Source organism: Schistocerca gregaria, chromosome 3 (genome assembly GCF_023897955.1).
Source record: "Schistocerca gregaria isolate iqSchGreg1 chromosome 3, iqSchGreg1.2, whole genome shotgun sequence".
Lineage (NCBI taxonomy): Eukaryota > Metazoa > Arthropoda > Insecta > Orthoptera > Acrididae > Schistocerca > Schistocerca gregaria.
Window position 1 is genome coordinate 753819795 of NC_064922.1, and position 17500 is coordinate 753837294.

The window sequence follows — 17500 nt, forward strand, 5'->3', positions numbered from 1 at the left end:
GCTGGCGTGTAGCCACTTTCATACCCCTACCTAAGCCCAGTAAGGAACACACACATAGCTCCTAGCTACCGCCCCATTTCTCTCAGCAGCTGTGTTTTCAAGGTGATGGAATGTATGATTCCTGCCTGGCTGATATGGTGGCCTGAGTCTCGCAATTTTCTAGCCACTACACAATGTGGCTTTCGAACACACTGTTTGAAGTACACCATCTCGTCACTTTGTCCACCCATGTCATGAATGGTTTGCTGTGAAAATTCTAGACTGGCTGTGTTTCTCGATTTTTAGAAAGCCTACTACATGTGCTGGAGGAATGGTATCCTCCATATTCTCTACACGTGGGGCTTCTATGTCTACATGCCCTGTTTCCTTCAGGAATTTTTAAAAGACCGAGTTTTCAAGGTACGTGTGGGTTCTTTCTTGTCTGACACCTTTATCCAGGAAAATGTCGTGCCTCAGGGTCCCGTCCTGAGGCTCGTTCTATTTGCTATCGCCATTAACCCTATAATGGCTTGTCTCCTGCTGGGCATCTCTGGCACACTTTTCGTTGACGATTTTGCCATCTATTGGTCCATACCCAAAGACTGGAAACTGTTATATGCCCTTTGCTGTTCCTTATCTACACTTCTGGAAATTGAAATAACACCGTGAATTCATTGTCGCAGGAAGGGGAAACTTTATTGACACATTCCTGGGGTCAGATACATCACATGATCACACTGACAGAACCACAGGCACATAGACACAGGCAACAGAGCATGCACAATGTCGGCACTAGTACAATGTATATCCACCTTTCGCAGCAATGCAGGCTGCTATTCTCCCATGGAGACGATCGTAGAGATGCTGGATGTAGTCCTGTGGAACGGCTTGCCATGCCATTTCCACCTGGCGCCTCAGTTGGACCAGCGTTCGTGCTGGACGTGCAGACCGCGTGAGACGCCGCTTCATCCAGTCCCAAACATGCTCAATGGGGGACAGATCCGGAGATCTTGCTGGCCAGGGTAGTTGACTTACACCTTCTAGAGCACGTTGGGTGGCACGGGATACATGCGGACGTGCATTGTCCTGTTGGAACAGCAAGTTCCCTTGCCGGTCTAGGAATGGTAGAACGATGGGTTCGATGACGGTTTGGATGTACCGTGCACTATTCAGTGTCCCCTCGACGATCACCAGAGGTGTACGGCCAGTGTAGGAGATCGCTCCCCACACCATGATGCCAGGTGTTGGCCCTGTGTGCCTCGGTCGTATGCAGTCCTGATTGTGGCGCTCACCTGCACGGCGCCAAACACGCATACGACCATCATTGGCACCAAGGCAGAAGCGACTCTTATCGCTGAAGACGACACGTCTCCATTCGTCCCTCCATTCACGCCTGTCGCGACACCACTGGAGGCGGGCTGCACGATGTTGGGGCGTGAGCGGAAGACGGCCTAACGGTGTGCGGGACCGTAGCCCAGCTTCATGGAGACGGTTGCGAATGGTCCTCGCCGATACCCCAGGAGCAACAGTGTCCCTAATTTGCTGGAAGTGGCGGTGCGGTCCCCTACGGCACTGCGTAGAATCCTACGGTCTTGGCGTGCATCCGTGCGTCGCTGCGGTCCGGTCCCAGGTCGACGGGCACGTGCACCTTCCGCCGACCACTGGCGACAACATCGATGTACTGTGGAGACGTCACGCCCCACGTGTTGAGCAATTCGGCGGTACGTCCACCCGGCCTCCCGCATGCCCACTATACGCCCTCGCTCAAAGTCCGTCAACTGCACATACGGTTCACGTCCACGCTGTCGCGGCATGCTACCAGTGTTAAAGACTGCGATGGAGCTGCGTATGCCACGGCAAACTGGCTGACACTGACGGCGGCGGTGCACAAATGCTGCGCAGCTAGCGGCATTCGACGGCCAACACCGCGGTTCCTGGTGTGCCCGCTGTGCCGTGCGTGTGATCATTGCTTGTACAGCCCTCTCGCAGTGTCCGGAGCAAGTATGGTGGGTCTGACACACCGGTGTCAATGTGTTCTCTTTTCCATTTCCAGGAATGTATATAAACGATTTGGGAGACAATCTGAGCAGCAGTCTAGGTTTGTTTGCAGATGACGCTGTCGTTTATCGAGTAATAAAGTCATCAGAAGATCAAAACAGACTGCAAAATGATTTAGAAAAAATATCTGAATGGTGTGAAAAGTGGCAGTTGATCCTAAATAACGAAAAGTGTGAGGTCATACACATAAGGGCTAAAAGGAACTCGTCAAACTTCGCTTACATGATAAATTAGTCTAATCTAAAAGCCGTAAATTCAGCTACATACCAAGGTATTACAATTACGACCAAATTAAATTGGAAGGAACACTTGGAAAATGTTGTGGGGAAGGCTAACCAAAGAATGCGTTTTATTTGCAGGACATTTAGAAAATGTAACAGACCTTCTAAGCAGACGGCCTACACTACGCTTGTCCGTCCTCTTTTAGAATACTGTTGCACGGTGTGGGATCCTTACCAGATAGGACTGACGGAGTACATCGAAAAAGTTCAAAGAAAGCAGCGCGTTTTTTATCATCGCGAAATATGGCAGACAGTGTCACTGAAATGATACAGTATTTCGGCTGGACATCATTAAAAGAAGGGCGTTTTTCGTTGTGACGGAATCTTTTCACGAAATTCCAATCACCAACTTTCTCCTCCGAATGTGAAAATATTTTGTTGAAACCAACCTACACAGGGAGGAACAATCAACACGATAAAATAAAGGAAATCACAGCTCGTACTGAAAGATATGGGTGTTCGTTCTTTCCACGCGCTATACGAGATTGGAGTAATAGAGAATTATGAAGGTGGTTCGATGAACCCTCTGCCAGGCACTTAAATGTAATTTGCTGAGTATCCATGTAGATGCGGATACTGCAGCTGGTACTGAATGTTATCAGTTGCTAAGTCGTGTACCTACAAAATTTGTATGTTGCTTTTCTTGTAATAACAAGAGTGAAACTAGATTATGTCTGCTCTTGACATGTGTATGCTAGTACACAGTACTTTCTAGTAGATAACTTATAACGTACCATCAACCATTTTCAATAGTGCTGCATATGCATAAATGAGATTTTTCAGCCTAGTGGACATATTTTTTGGGTTCCAATCAGCAATAGTAACTAAAGCCATACTTGTAATGGAGATATGAAGTACCATTAACGAGAAAATGTCAATTCTGATTACTTGAAACACGCTGAATTTTACAGAGACAAATTGACACACGTTAACCCAAATGTGGGCAAGACACTGAAAATAATTAGACACCCATATTTTCATAACTGGAAATCCTGTTTACTTGTATAAACGTAGTTACTGTGGACAAAGAATGTGAAAGCAAGGTTTTGGCTATAACTTTCACTCCAGTGGGCCCTTTTCTTGCATTTGGCGAGATATTTAATTTTTGGATCTACAAAGACGTTTTGTATTTAAGCACGCAGCATTGAGCTGAAACTGGAGCCTATGGCATTGCTTCTTCTTTCTCTGTGAAGCATGACTCAGTAATTTTTCTTTCCTTTTTGTTCCCAGTGTATTATTTTCTGTTACCTTTCTCAAGATTCATAATTTAAATATTTTTCTATTTCTGTGGTTCATCCAACTTTTTTCTTTTTCAGTAACAGTGAACCTAGTTGGGGTTACCATATTTTAATGTTAAACTTTGGGCATTCAAATAATGTGATTTGTTTCACATATATTTCATTTCCTTGGACGTTTTTTCAGGAAATCTGTTTTTGACAGTGAGTCCTGTCATAGTACTGATGATATTACATTTTTCATTTTGTACAGTACATTTACATTTTCAACAATTAGCTTACTCTGCTCATCTGTCCATTGGACATTTAGCAGAGAAAATGATGGCTCTACAGCTGCATTTTGTGCAGGTATGGCAGAATAGTACTGTTCCACCTTCAGCAATTCAACACAGTCAACACTACTGGTACTACTTGTGCATTGGTATCATTCCTCAGCTAGAATTTTCCCTATCAGAGTTGCAGAATTCGTCCTGTAGTATGTTCTTAAAGCACTTGTTTCATCAAAGAGTGCAGAGTTATCAATAACAATATTAACACCTTTTAAAAATTAGTTTTTCCACTACTGCTGCTCTGTCTTTTTTTCCAGAGTAAACCACTGAAATACATCTCTTGTTTACTATTTCTTTACAAAAGCAAAGAAAAAGTGGAGAGTCACATTGTTGTAAGCTTTGGACATTAAGCAGAGTGCAGCAAAGACACACTAGAGAGCAAACAAATCATAGCAGAATACATTTACAAAATGTGCAGTAAATTTCCTGGATGACTGTTGCCAGAATCGGAATTCAAATAAAATGAGTGATAAATAAGTAATATGTATTGTTTTTTAAAAAGGGATGGTTCTGCAAAAATTCCTTTACTCATATATATTCATTGAAGCAATGATTTTGAAAAGCATGACCTCCTTTTGCAACAAACGGTATGAATTTGTCAGATAAAAATACCAATGCACCTGTTCTGGAAATTGTTGTTCAGATTTTAATGGCTTTCAAAAATAAGAAGATAGTGTCACTTGTATTATGTGATCTCAGTAAAACATTAGAATGCATTTCTTTTAATATATTACTAAAAAAATTAAAATACTATGGTGTACAAAAATCTACCTTAGCAGCAATTTATTCCTACCTGAAACAACAGAAGACAGTTTGTCTCAATTAGAAATACACTCCTCCTCAGTTGATTGTTCTATTCCCTTTCCTTTTTATTGTGCTGTCGTGCCTCATTGTGTATCACAGTTGATTATCTGCTATGCTGATGACACAACTTTACGAGGTGCATTCAAATTCTAAGGCCTCCGATTTTTTTTTCTAATTAACTACTCGCCCGAAATCGATGAAACTGGCGTTACTTCTCGACGTAATTGCCCTGCAGACGTACACATTTTTCACAACGCTGACACCATGATTCCATGGCAGCGGCGAAGTCTTCTTTAGGAGTCTGTTTTGACCACTGGAAAATCGCTGAGGCAATTGCAGCATGGCTGGTGAATATGCGGCCACGGAGTGTGTCTTTCATTGTTGGAAAAATCCAAAAGCCACTAGGAGCCAAGTCATGCGAGTAGGGAGCATGAGGAATCACTTCTAAGTTGTTATCACGAAGAAACTGTTGTGTAATGTTAGCTCAATGTGCGGGTGCGTTGTCTTGATGAAACAGCACACGCGCAGGCCTTCCCGGACGTTTTTGTTGCAGTGCAGGAAGGAATTTGTTCTTCAAAACATTTTCGTAGGATGCACCTGTTACCGTAGTGCCCTTTGGAACGCGATGGGTAAGGTTTACGCCCTCGCTGTCCCAGAACATGGACAGCATCATTTTTTCAGCACTGGCAGTTACCCAACATTTTTGATGGTGGTGAATCTGTGTGATTCCATTGAGCTGACTGGCGCTGTGTTTCTGGATTGAAAAATGGCATCCACGTCTCATCCAATGTCACAACCGACGAAAAGAAAGTCCCATTCGTGCTGTCGTTGCGTGTCAACATTGCTTGGCAACATGCCACACGGGCGGCTATGTGGTCGTCCGTCAGCATTCGTGGCACCCACCTGGATGACACTTTTCGTATTTTCAGGTCGCCATGCAGGATTGTGTGCACAGAACCCACAGAAATGGCAACTCTGGAGGCGATCTGTTCAACAGTCATTCGGCGATCCCCCAAAACAATACTCTCCACTTTCTCGATCATTTCGTCAGACCGGCTTGTGAGAGCCCGAGGTTGTTTCTGTTTGTTGTCACACAATGTTGTGCCTTCATTAAACTGTCACACCCACGAACGCACTTTCGACACATCCATAACTCCATCACCACATGTCTCCTTCAACTGTCGATGAATTTCAATTGGTTTCACACCACGCAAATTCAGAAAACGAATGACTGCGTGCTGTTCAAGTAAGGAAAATGTTGCCATTTTAAGTATTTAAAACAGTTCTCATTCTTGCCGCTGGCAGTAAAATTCCATTTGTTGTATGGTGCTGCCATCTCCGGGACGTATTGATAATGAATGCGGCCTCATTTTAAAACAATGTGCACGTTTCTATCTCCTATCAGTCCAGAGAAAAAAAAAATCGGAGGCCTTAGAACTTGAATGCACCTCGAACTTACTGTGCATCAAGACATCCAAGCTCTTGAACAGATTATGCAAGAAACTCTTGATTCTGTCTTAAAATGGTTTGCAGTCAATAAACTTGTTTGTATTCCAGACAAAATCCAAAAGCTAGTGTTAGGACTGTCTAAGAATGTAGGTAATAATGTATCACACTCTCAGGAAATGAAATGAAATAAAATGATCGTGTGGCATTGATGGTTGGGGTGCCCCATCCATGGAAGTTCGGCTACCGGTTGCAAGTCTTATTTCAGGTGATGCCACACTGGGTGACTTGCACGGTGGTGGTGGTGGTGGTGGTGGTGGTGGTGGTGGTGGTGGTCCACGAGCGGAGAAAATTCCCAACCCAGCCAGGAATCTCACACAGATCTGCTGCATGGTAGGCAAACATGTTAACTCACAGCTAAGCATGTGGACAATCTTTCAGGAACATATGTTGATGCCAAACACAATTGGGAAGAGCATATTGATCAAGTCTGTAAAACGATCTTGGGAGTGCTCTAACTCATGTGGGAACAGATATAGTCAGGAATAATTAATTATCTCCTTACGATGGGTTTCATGCTCTGTCATGTGTATCATATGGCCTACTCATCTGAGGATATTCTCTGCAGATCACTAAAGTTTTAAAAGCCCCCCCCCCCCCTCTAAAAAAACTGTCCATGTAAAATGCAAGGCTGAATCTTAAGAGCACTGTCATCCTCTTTTTATCTGGTGTAGGGTATTAACAGTTGTGAATCTGTATCTCTAAGAGTCCACAACATTTTTCAAGAATGACATTAAAGAATGCACTATCGAGGAAACAATTTATGAGCAAGATACTAGAAATAAGGAAAACAATGACGCACCAAGGCACAGGCTGGCAATAACACAAAACTCCCATAATGTGAATCCCATCAAAACTATTTGCAAGTTTCCTCTCAATGCTCAAACCTTGCCATTTCAAAAATTAAAATTAATTATATGACCGGCTAACAATCAATCAATGCATTACAATATAGAAGACATCTGTAAAATGGACAATGTTAATATTAAAAATCATAACTGTTTATAACCTAATTAATATATACATATAGTATGAATGTTAATTTCAGTAAGTTGATTGCAACTGTAACTTGCTATAACTAGGAAACCATATCCTACTGTATGTGATCAATGGCGAATAAAGAATCTGAATAGTGGGTAAGGCTAAAGTATAAGATGTTCACAAGCTTTCCATCATATCATTTGTTTGTGATCCTTTTTGTGTAGATGCTGGAACAGCAGCTGAAGCATCTTTAATAAGGTTCAGTGCAATCAGCTTTTATATCTTCATTCGTGGAATATCAATAATTTGGTCTTTGCCTCTTATACTCCTACTTAAAAATTTTCTACAGATAATACCATTCTTAATTTAAATGCCATTACTTGATGTACATAACTGAACCTCCTGATCTCATTTTTCTGGGTCTTTGGCAAATTGAATTAGTTCTCTGATTATAGTTTTCAAGTGCAGCAACAGCCCAGTTCAGCATTATTAATGTCAAGCACAACAAACAAACTTGATAGAATAGAAAAAAATAGCAACCATTCCAAACTTACTTCAGCATGTAAGAGCATGCACGAATGAGCTAAGCTTTTTAACAGTGATGTATTACACAGAATGCACACATACATTGTAACGCCTCTGTGTTCAGTAACCCCTGTGTTTGTGTTGTTCTTATTTGGTGCCTCTCCTATTACTGGAGCAATATTGTCAGATAGAGCATGAGAGTGCTTTGTAAGTGATCTTTGATGTAGATGTCTGCTGCTGATGGTCTAGTGGCGGGGTCCCGTGTTTTGATTCCTGGCCAGTTTGGGAATTTTCTCCACCCACGGACTGGGTGTTTGTGTCGTCCTCATCATTTAATCATTATTTGTGACCATGGTGATATTGTAGTGCGGGACTGATAACTGTGTAGTTGAGTGCCCCACAAACTCATGGTCGTTGGCGGTCGTTGGCGGTCGTTGGCGGTCGTTGGCGGTGACTACACCTGTTTAATCATACTACCTCACATCGCTTCTGTTACACACAGATATTTGTCTGAGTCAAGAGATTCCCAATGAACCTATCTTCACTGTAAGATGTTCGTACTACCCTTTTGAGAAGTGCACAACTGTACATTTCTGGTATAAAATTTGTATATAGGATGTGTCCTAATTAGTAGAGAAAACATTCTGGTGAACATTGGCCTATAAACAAGCCATTTGCGAGATAAAGTTAATATTTCAAAAATTAAACAACTCGTATACATTTATACTAACTAGGACAATATTTTATACTATAGTCAGTGGTGACCTTATAACAATAATATTTGGGATGTCTCAAAATTAATGGTACAACTTTCTGTTACAGCATCCAAAGTAATTAAGATATTCACAACATGTTTGTCTTATGTAATACACTGTCTTGCAACGTTTTATGTCATTCAGTGAATTCCATCTTGTGCATCTTTGGTGACATGCACAACATCCAGTCTGTGTTCGAACTCTAGCCACATTTGGTGCAACATAAACACATCAGCAGTGGCAAAGGCAGCAACAGTTTGGTTCCTTAAATCATTGTTATGGTTCACAGGCAATTGGTAGGTCTGTTATTGACATAGTAAGAACCCAACAGTGTAATTTCAGGTGAACTAGGAGGCCAGAGAATTGGACCACCCGTTCCATTCCAACAATCTGTAAAAACTTGGTAGAGAAAAAATTTGCTCAGTCTGAGCCCAATATCTTGGAAAAACTATGTATTGGCAGTCATCCAATTATGACAACACAAACAGCTCCAGTATATCAAGGTAATGGTTAGAATTAAGTTTCTTTTCTGAGGAGAGAAAAAGACCACACATTCACTTTCAGGCTGCTGCAAACACCTTCCGCCCCAGTATGTGGATTTATTGTGAACATTATATATGTTTATTCTATCACACTCGTGAAATGTTAGTTTATTTTGAATATTTCATCATCCTCTAAACAATGAAAAGCACCCACAGCAAACTGCATACATTGTGGCTTGTCACCTGGTTTCATTTCATGCAACAGATACATCTGTAAACATTCCAAAGAACCTGTTGCATGGTTGCTCTAGGGATTAGCAGCTCCCATGACACCTACTGTACAGACTTCTGCAGTGAACTTCAAACAGCCAATTGTAATTGTTCTGTCTGTCTCACTTGTTCCAGGTCATTGAGTGTGGTGCTTCACACCAATAATAATAATAATAATAATAATAATAATAATAATAATAATAATAATAATATCCAAAAAATTCAAATAATACCACATCACAGCCAATACCGATTAAGCATGGAATATACCAAGGAGACTAAAGTCCTTTCTGGTTCTGCCTTGCTCTGAACCCACTATCCAACATGCTATATAATACAAATTATGGATATAATATTACTGGAACATACCAATACAAAGTCGCACATTTGCTATACATGGATGACCTAAAACTGCTGGCAACAACAAATCAACAACTCAACCAATTACTAAAGAAAACAGAAGTATTCAGCAATGAAATAAATATGGCTTTTGGAACAGACAAATGTAAGAAAAATAGCATAGTCAAGGGAAAACACACTAAACAAGAAGATTACGTATTGGATAACTACAGCGACTGCATAGAAGCGATGGAAAAATCAGATGCCTATAAATATCAAGGATATAGACAAAAAATAGGAATAGATAATACAAATATTAAAGAAGAATTAAAAGAAAAATATAGGCAAAGACTAACAAAAATATTGAAAACAGAATTGACAGCAAGAAACAAGACAAAAGCTATAAATACTTATGCTATACCAATATTGACCTACTCATTTGGAATAGTGAAATGGAGTAACACAGGCCTAGAAGCACTCGATACACTTACACGATCACAATGCCACAAATATAGAATACATCACATACATTCAGCAACAGAAAGATTCACATTAAGCAGAAAGGAAGGGGAAAGGGGATTTATCAATATAAAAAACCTACATTATGGATAGGTAGACAATTTAAGAAAATTCTTTATAGAACGAGCAGAAACTAGCTAAATACACAAAGCAATCACTCATATAAATACATCGCCTACACCACTGCAATTTCATAACCACTTCTACAACCCTTTAGATCACATATCATCAACAGATACAAAGAAAGTAAATTGAAAAAAGAAAACACTACATGGCAAGCACCCGTATCATCTAACACAGCCACACATTGATCAAGACGCATCCAACACATGGCTAAGAAAAGGCAATATATACTGTGAGGTGGAAGGATTCATGACTGCAATACAGGATCCAACAATAAAGGCCAGATATTACAGCAAGCATATTATTAAAGATCTCAATACCACAACAGATTAGTGCAGACTTTGCAAACAACAAATAGAAACAGTAGATCACATCACAAGCGGATGTACAATACTAGCAAATACAGAATACCCCAGAAGACACTACAATGTAGCAAAAATAATACATCAACAACTTACCATACAACATAAACTAATAAAACACGTTCCCACATACAAGTATGCACTAGAAAATGTACTGGAGAATGATGAATACAAATTATACTTGAACAGTACCATTATAACAGATAAAACACCACCACATAACAAACCTGACCTCATACTCACCAATAAAAAGAAGAAAATAACACAACTAATTGAAATATCCATACCCAATACAACAAATATATAGAAGAAAACAGGAGAAAAAATTGAAAAATACATCCAGCTGGCTGAGGAAGTCAAGGACATGTGGCATCAGGATAAAGTTGATATTATACCAGTTGTACTATCAGCTACAGGACTCATACCACAAAATATCCACCAGTACATCAACGCAATAGCGCTACACCCAAACTTGTATCAATAATTACAGATTTCTGTAGTTGTATATATATGTTCAATTACCCGAAAGTTCCTAAATGCAATGTGACATATATCGTACAGTTAAAAGGATGTCACGCTTGATTAAGGTCTGCGTCACTTTCCACTTTTGACCAGACGTAACGCCTGAGAAAAGAAAGAAATAATAATAATAATAATAATAATAATAATAATAATAATAATAATAATAATAATAATCAAATACAATCCTTACAAATAATACAGTTTCAGGACATCATACAGATTATTCTTCTGTATGTGTCAGTTTGCAAGTTACAAACTAAAGATTTGTTTGTGTTAATAAATTTTACATTATGATGCATTTTTCTTTTGGTAATGTACAAATAATATTACAAGTGTTGTTGTTATCAACATTAGATCAGTTGTGAGTTACTTAAAACTATGAACTTGACATACTTATAAAGCACTTTTTATAAAGATCAGATATTCATCTATGGAATAAAAAAAGTTTTCAATTAGAATCCTTTGTAGCTAGTCTTTTAATTTGTTAGTAGAAAGGGCTGTGAAACTTTTTGATAGGGCATTGGCTAGCATCAGAGCAGCATGAAGCACATGCTTTTTCAGAAAAAGCTGTTCTCTGGTTACTTGTATGGTATCTGAATTTTTGTCTTGCATCACACTGGTGCAGGGTACAGTTGAAATTAGGATTTGTTGTTTTCACAAGCAATATAACTTTCAATATGTATACACTTATAATTGTAAGCACACCTCATTTTGGGAACAGGTTGGAACATGATTCTCTAGGCTTGCACCACAAATAATCCTGAAAACTTTTTTTTTTTTGTAGTGTTGCATTGTTGCACCCCATATTTCTACAGCATAGTTTAAATTTGATCAGACCATGGCCTGATAAGCAGTTTTTAGCACAAACACATGCTTACAATATTTGCTAATCATGTTTATAGCAAATACATTCTTTGACAGCTTACAGACTAAGGAATCTTAATGTATGTCCCATTTGAGGTCGTCCTGGATTGTGATTCCCAAGAATTCTATTCATTTTTCCTTTTGAAAATACTATTTCCTATGGATAATTTCATGCCAAATTCTATTTGTTTCCTTGTGTTAAATTCCATTATTGCAGCCTTTGAAGCACTTACATTTAGATGGCTTTCATTGAAATACTAGACTATTTTGTTGGTTACACATTTACCCAGCACCTCAAACAGTGATGGGCTTTGTTGTCTGCACGCAATTGATGTATCGTCTGCATACACTATTTTCGTCATTTAGGAGAACAATAATGTATATCATTAACAGAAATCAAGAAAAGGAGCTGCCCCAAGACAGACCATTGAGGTATTCCATATTCCACATCAGTAATTCTGGATCTGAAAAACCTACTGTTTTCCACTGCTCATATGTGATTTTATTAATTCATAGCTGGTTCCTCTAATAACCAATTTCCACATCTGGTAATAGGGTGATGCTGCCACAATTGAAAGCTTTTTCTAGATCAAAGAACAATCCAATAACATACTCCTTGTTCTCTGTCACATTTATTATTTTCTCTATTAACTGTGTGCTACTACTGAAGTTGACTTGTTTTTTATAAAGCCATTTTTATTTTCAAGTATTAAATTGTGTTAACTCAGGAATGTTGTTAGTCTAGTATAACTAACTTTCTCAACTACAAAATAACATGCTTCCCACCCAACCTCTTCAACCAATTGTACTACCATTACTCACTACACCATCATGCCTGTGCCACTGGTGTATCAACATCAGTCAGGGTGGCTGCTTCCTATACTATATTTGTAAATCCCTTTGAACTTGTATGTTTGATTTGTTTTGAATAAACCATTCCACACACTGAAAATTTTCCTTAGCTTTTATCATGTTTCACTCACAACAACCTGTAACACACACAGTAAAGCTTTGAGAGTTTGTCTCTCACATAAGCTGAACATTATGTGAATATCTCAATTAGTTTAAGTGTTTGTGGTTTTTTTTTTTTTATTTCGGTCTGTAAATGTCCAAATATAGAACAATACATTTTTGTGATGTAGCAATATCTTTATTTGATGTCATTCAAGTTGTGTTGTATTTTCATTCTACGTTACCAGATTGTGCCAAATAAATAATAGGAGCGTCAGTAACAGTGGAAAATAATGGTCATTTTTGTTCTTCCAGGAATATGCTATGCAGAATTTGCTGCTCGTGTGCCTCGTGCTGGATCAGCATATGTCTACAGCTATGTCTGTGTTGGTGAATTTGTCGCATTTGTCATTGGATGGAATCTTATTCTGGAATATGTAATTGGTAAATTGATTTTGCAATCTAAACTTAACATAGTTTTTTTGTAAGTTCTTTTTTTATAAATCCTCTACTACTACTACTACTACTACTACTACTACTACTACTATTATTCTAACTATTCTAAGACCTTGAAATCAATTCACAAAATAAGCTGTTTTTATCTCGCTGGAGATATTTGCTGTGTCACAAAATATGTTGGCCGCTTATTTAGTAATATGTATGACAGATATCAGAAAATCCTTCACCAGAAAGCTAAGGTTATTCAAATTTCACTTTCTGTGTGGTTAGTTACACTGTATGTCACTCACTACAGCTTCGGACCGAAGATAACACAATTTTTTTTTTTTTTTTTTTTTTTTTTTTTTTAATGCTAACTGGAAAGGACCCACTTTAATTGCCCTCGCCCCTCATTCTTTTAAATGGAAAAAAAACATGTATTTAAATCACCTTGTTTGCATAGCATCTGAGTTATTTAAACTACATTCTTGTGAACTGCATTTGGTGTTTTCCTTTCAGGTTCAAATCTGATTAAGTTTTGTGGTTGTCCAACACCCAAACATGTTATGTATAGTTGTCTATGCAACAAACCCAACTGTAGATTCATTCCAAAACAGTGGAATGTATGCCATTGTGCTTTATTGATAGTCAGTGTACACTATTCTGTTGTGACAGGAAGGTCTGTGTATCACCCTTAAGCACTGCAAGTACCCAAAACCTATGTCTTGTAAGGTTAACATTGAAGGTAGGGGTGAATACAGTATGTGTCCTATGGTATTGACATCTTACTAGGCTCAGCTAACAGAGGAAACTTTAAAAAATGGGAAATCCCAAGAAACCAACACTGAACTGCAGGAGTTACGTATTTTGTGCCCTTGTACGTAACTATAATGGACATACTTAGGTGGCACAGAGGAACTACACAACAACAATTAAAGTGCTGCAAGAAGTGTAGTGCTACCAGTGCTAACTGCAGTGAAATGGGGGAAGGGGGCGGGGTGGTTTGGACAGTAGAGAGAAAGGAAAAAGTGAGGTGAGGCAGTGGGGACAGGTTAGCAGAGATTCAAGCTGGAGTATTGCAAGAGGAATGATGTGTTGGTAATGAATCTGAATAATTTTTCTTGTCTGTGGTATCATATTCTATATCCCCCAATTCATTTGTTGAACTGAGTCATTTTTTGTTGCTAAAATTGTTCACTTAACAACCACTCTTTGTTTACATAATTTTTATACACAAGCAAATACACTTTTGCTGATATTGTAGCAACGTCTATCATCATCACCATCGCCATCATCTACCATTGCCTGCAATCTGTTTTCATTGTGTTTACCAAGTGGAATTGCATACACTGTCACAGATGATTTTGCAGTGACAGTGCTCTTTATTCCTTGAGTTTCACTCACTCTCGGAAAGAATGTTCATACTTACATACAGCTTAGCTACCTTGACTACTGACTCATCTCCCAACTGTTATACTGTGTTTTGCTAAAGGGAAGAAAGTTTTCATTATGCAGGAATTACTGCTGATTCACTGGTGTTTCCATTGGTAGTGAGCCAGCCAGACCATCTGTCTGCTGTGGAAATTAGAGATGATATATCTGTGCCACCGACAGAAGAAGATTGTAGGAAGCTAAAAACTGTGCTGATCTGAAGAGTAGTCACTTCAGAACAAGACTGCATCCAACAAGTGCTGATGCAAGAAGACAGTGGGGATTGTTAACTATTTGAGTAGCTCTGGTACTTGCCAAGCAAGGTGGATGTCAGTACTGTTCCTGATAACTTGTTATGTGCAATATGGAGCAACCATGTACTGTCACTACTTAAGATAATAATACCATCCAAAACAGAGATGTTGCTGGATGCAAAAGCAGAACTTGCAGACCACATACAAGAGGCTATGACTCCCACAAAAGTTAGCACTCTGGCAGAGCCAAGCAGTGGCAGCAGCAGCAACAGTGATGGTCACTTGCTGATTTGCTCACTGGATACGGTTTTGCTCGCTGGTTACGGTTCGCAGCTCAGTGAACTAGTGTCTTGACAGGGCGCCAGCAGTGACATAAGATATCATTGCCAAAAATCTAGGAGCTGATCCTCAAATAACACCTTGTTTTGTGATTCAGGGCAGTTGGTATGCTGGCATCATGGAAAGTTTGATGAACAAGCACAGGAGAGCATAAGTTCTTGCTTGTTCCCAAACACCAATGGCAGTTGATCTTAGGCACATATGATTTCTAGGCAGGTTCACAGTGCCTGTGAGGTCTGGACTAAAATATCTCGTTGATAAAGGTTCAGATTTGAGCATATTGCCATGGACCTCAATGCATCTGAGATGATCGCTGACCATGTTCTGTTTGTCGGCTGTTAATAGTTCCACAATATCGACATATGGAACTTGCCATTTGGAATTAACCTTGGTACTATGCAGTGAATTGATCTTGGAATTCACTGGCACTGAAGTCTCGGAGCCAATCATCTGTGTGGATTTCCTGGTGTACTACCAGCTGATGCCAGATACGAGAAATTCCTGACTTGTGGATGGTGTGACTGGCCCAGCTACAACCTGGTTCCACTGCAGTGTGCCCACACACAGCACCAAACTGATAAAAGTGAAGGACTGTAAATACAATTCTATATTATGCCAGTTTACTTCTCTCACTAGGCCCCTGAAGCTCCAAAATAGGTGCAGAATAACAATGTGCATTTCATTAAAATCACAGATGGGCTCTTCAGCATCATGTAGGCCTTGATGTTGGCATCGGATCACCTCACAATAGCTAACGCCAAGTTCTCCATCATGTTGAAAGAAGGCATTATTCAACCATCAAGTGGTCCATTGTTGCTTTCACTGAACCTGGTTCCTAAGAAGAGCGGAGTGTGGCATCCATGTGGATCATGTACAGTGGTTAATGCAAGAACTGTACCACAGAATTACACAGTTCAATTGTTGCGATAATATAGTGCTTTGCATGGTGCAACAATCTTTCGTGTGCTGGATTGTGCCAAGGCTTGTACTTAGATACTGGTAGCAGAAGACGATATATCAAAAAGAGCAATTATTACACCATTCAGGTTGTTAGAGAGCATGTTTATGGCCTTTATTTTAATGAGTACAGCCCAAATGTGGCAAAGGTTTCTTGATTCTGTACTACTAGGCCTACTCTTCTGCTTTGCTTATCTTTATGATATCTTGATCTTTTCAACTACTGAAGAACAATGTCAACACCACCTCACAGATGCATTTAAATTGTTGTACAGTGCAATGTCATTTTTAACATGGCCAAATGTATGTTCAGGTGACCTGAAGTCGATTTTCTTTGTCATCAAGTATCTTGTGCAGGCTCCCTTCCCATGCTGGTCAAGGTTAAAGCTATTCTGCAGATACGCAAGGCAAGCTTCATCAAGGAGCTATGTCGTTTCATTGGTATGCTAAATTTTTATTGCAAGCATGTACTGTGGGTAGCAGAGCTAAAAAACCATTAACTGCAGCACTTCCTGGCCCTAAGATTAAAGGAAACTCTCCAGTGCAATGGACTGAGGCTATGAGCTCCGCATTTGACACCACTAAACAAAGCATGGCAGATGCTGCACTTCTGGTACAACCTAAGCTTGATATGCACCCTTAGTGATGGTGGCTGTTGTAAGCCTAACTGCTAGGGGCACTGTATTGCAAAAATGGACACATGGCTTGCCTTTTATTTTCAAAAACTTTTTCCATCACAACAGAAATTAGGTACATAGAACTGAGAACGTTTCACCATTTACAAAACCAACAGATGCTTTCGGCAACAGATGAAAGCAAAAATTTCACCATCTATAAGACCATAAGCTGTTAATGCATGGTTTCAGGCAGAATAGCAACAAAAGTCCACGATGATACAATGATCTGGAATTTATCATGCAGTTTACCATCATCATCACAGCATTGACGCTTAGATTTATTGCAATACTGTTTTGAGTCTTGTCTGACACAGATCCATGAGAACATAGAGCTGACGTATAATGGGTGTGTTGTTGATTCATTAAGAGAAGTTAGTTTTTTGCTTTAGAGGACATACGTTAGGTTCAACTTCTGAGTGTGTTATTCCACTGTAACAAGAAAAGTCTCTCTCAGCATCCTGGATGCAATGGGTCAGAGTCCATGGGGAAGAAGCTGTGTCATTGTAAAAGGGTCTGAAT

General features: G+C 39.6%; 1 protein-coding gene across 3 annotated transcripts in view; it reads left to right on the top strand.

Moving 5' to 3' along the window:
- LOC126353927 (cationic amino acid transporter 3) overlaps nucleotides 1-17500 on the top strand; it is a 356276-nt gene that overhangs the window by 261724 nt on the left and 77052 nt on the right. For all 3 annotated transcript variants that reach the window (XM_050003182.1, XM_050003183.1, XM_050003185.1), the window contains one exon: nucleotides 13201-13329. In XM_050003182.1, the coding sequence (XP_049859139.1) occupies nucleotides 13201-13329 (129 nt within the window). The remainder of the gene's footprint in view (nucleotides 1-13200; nucleotides 13330-17500) is intronic.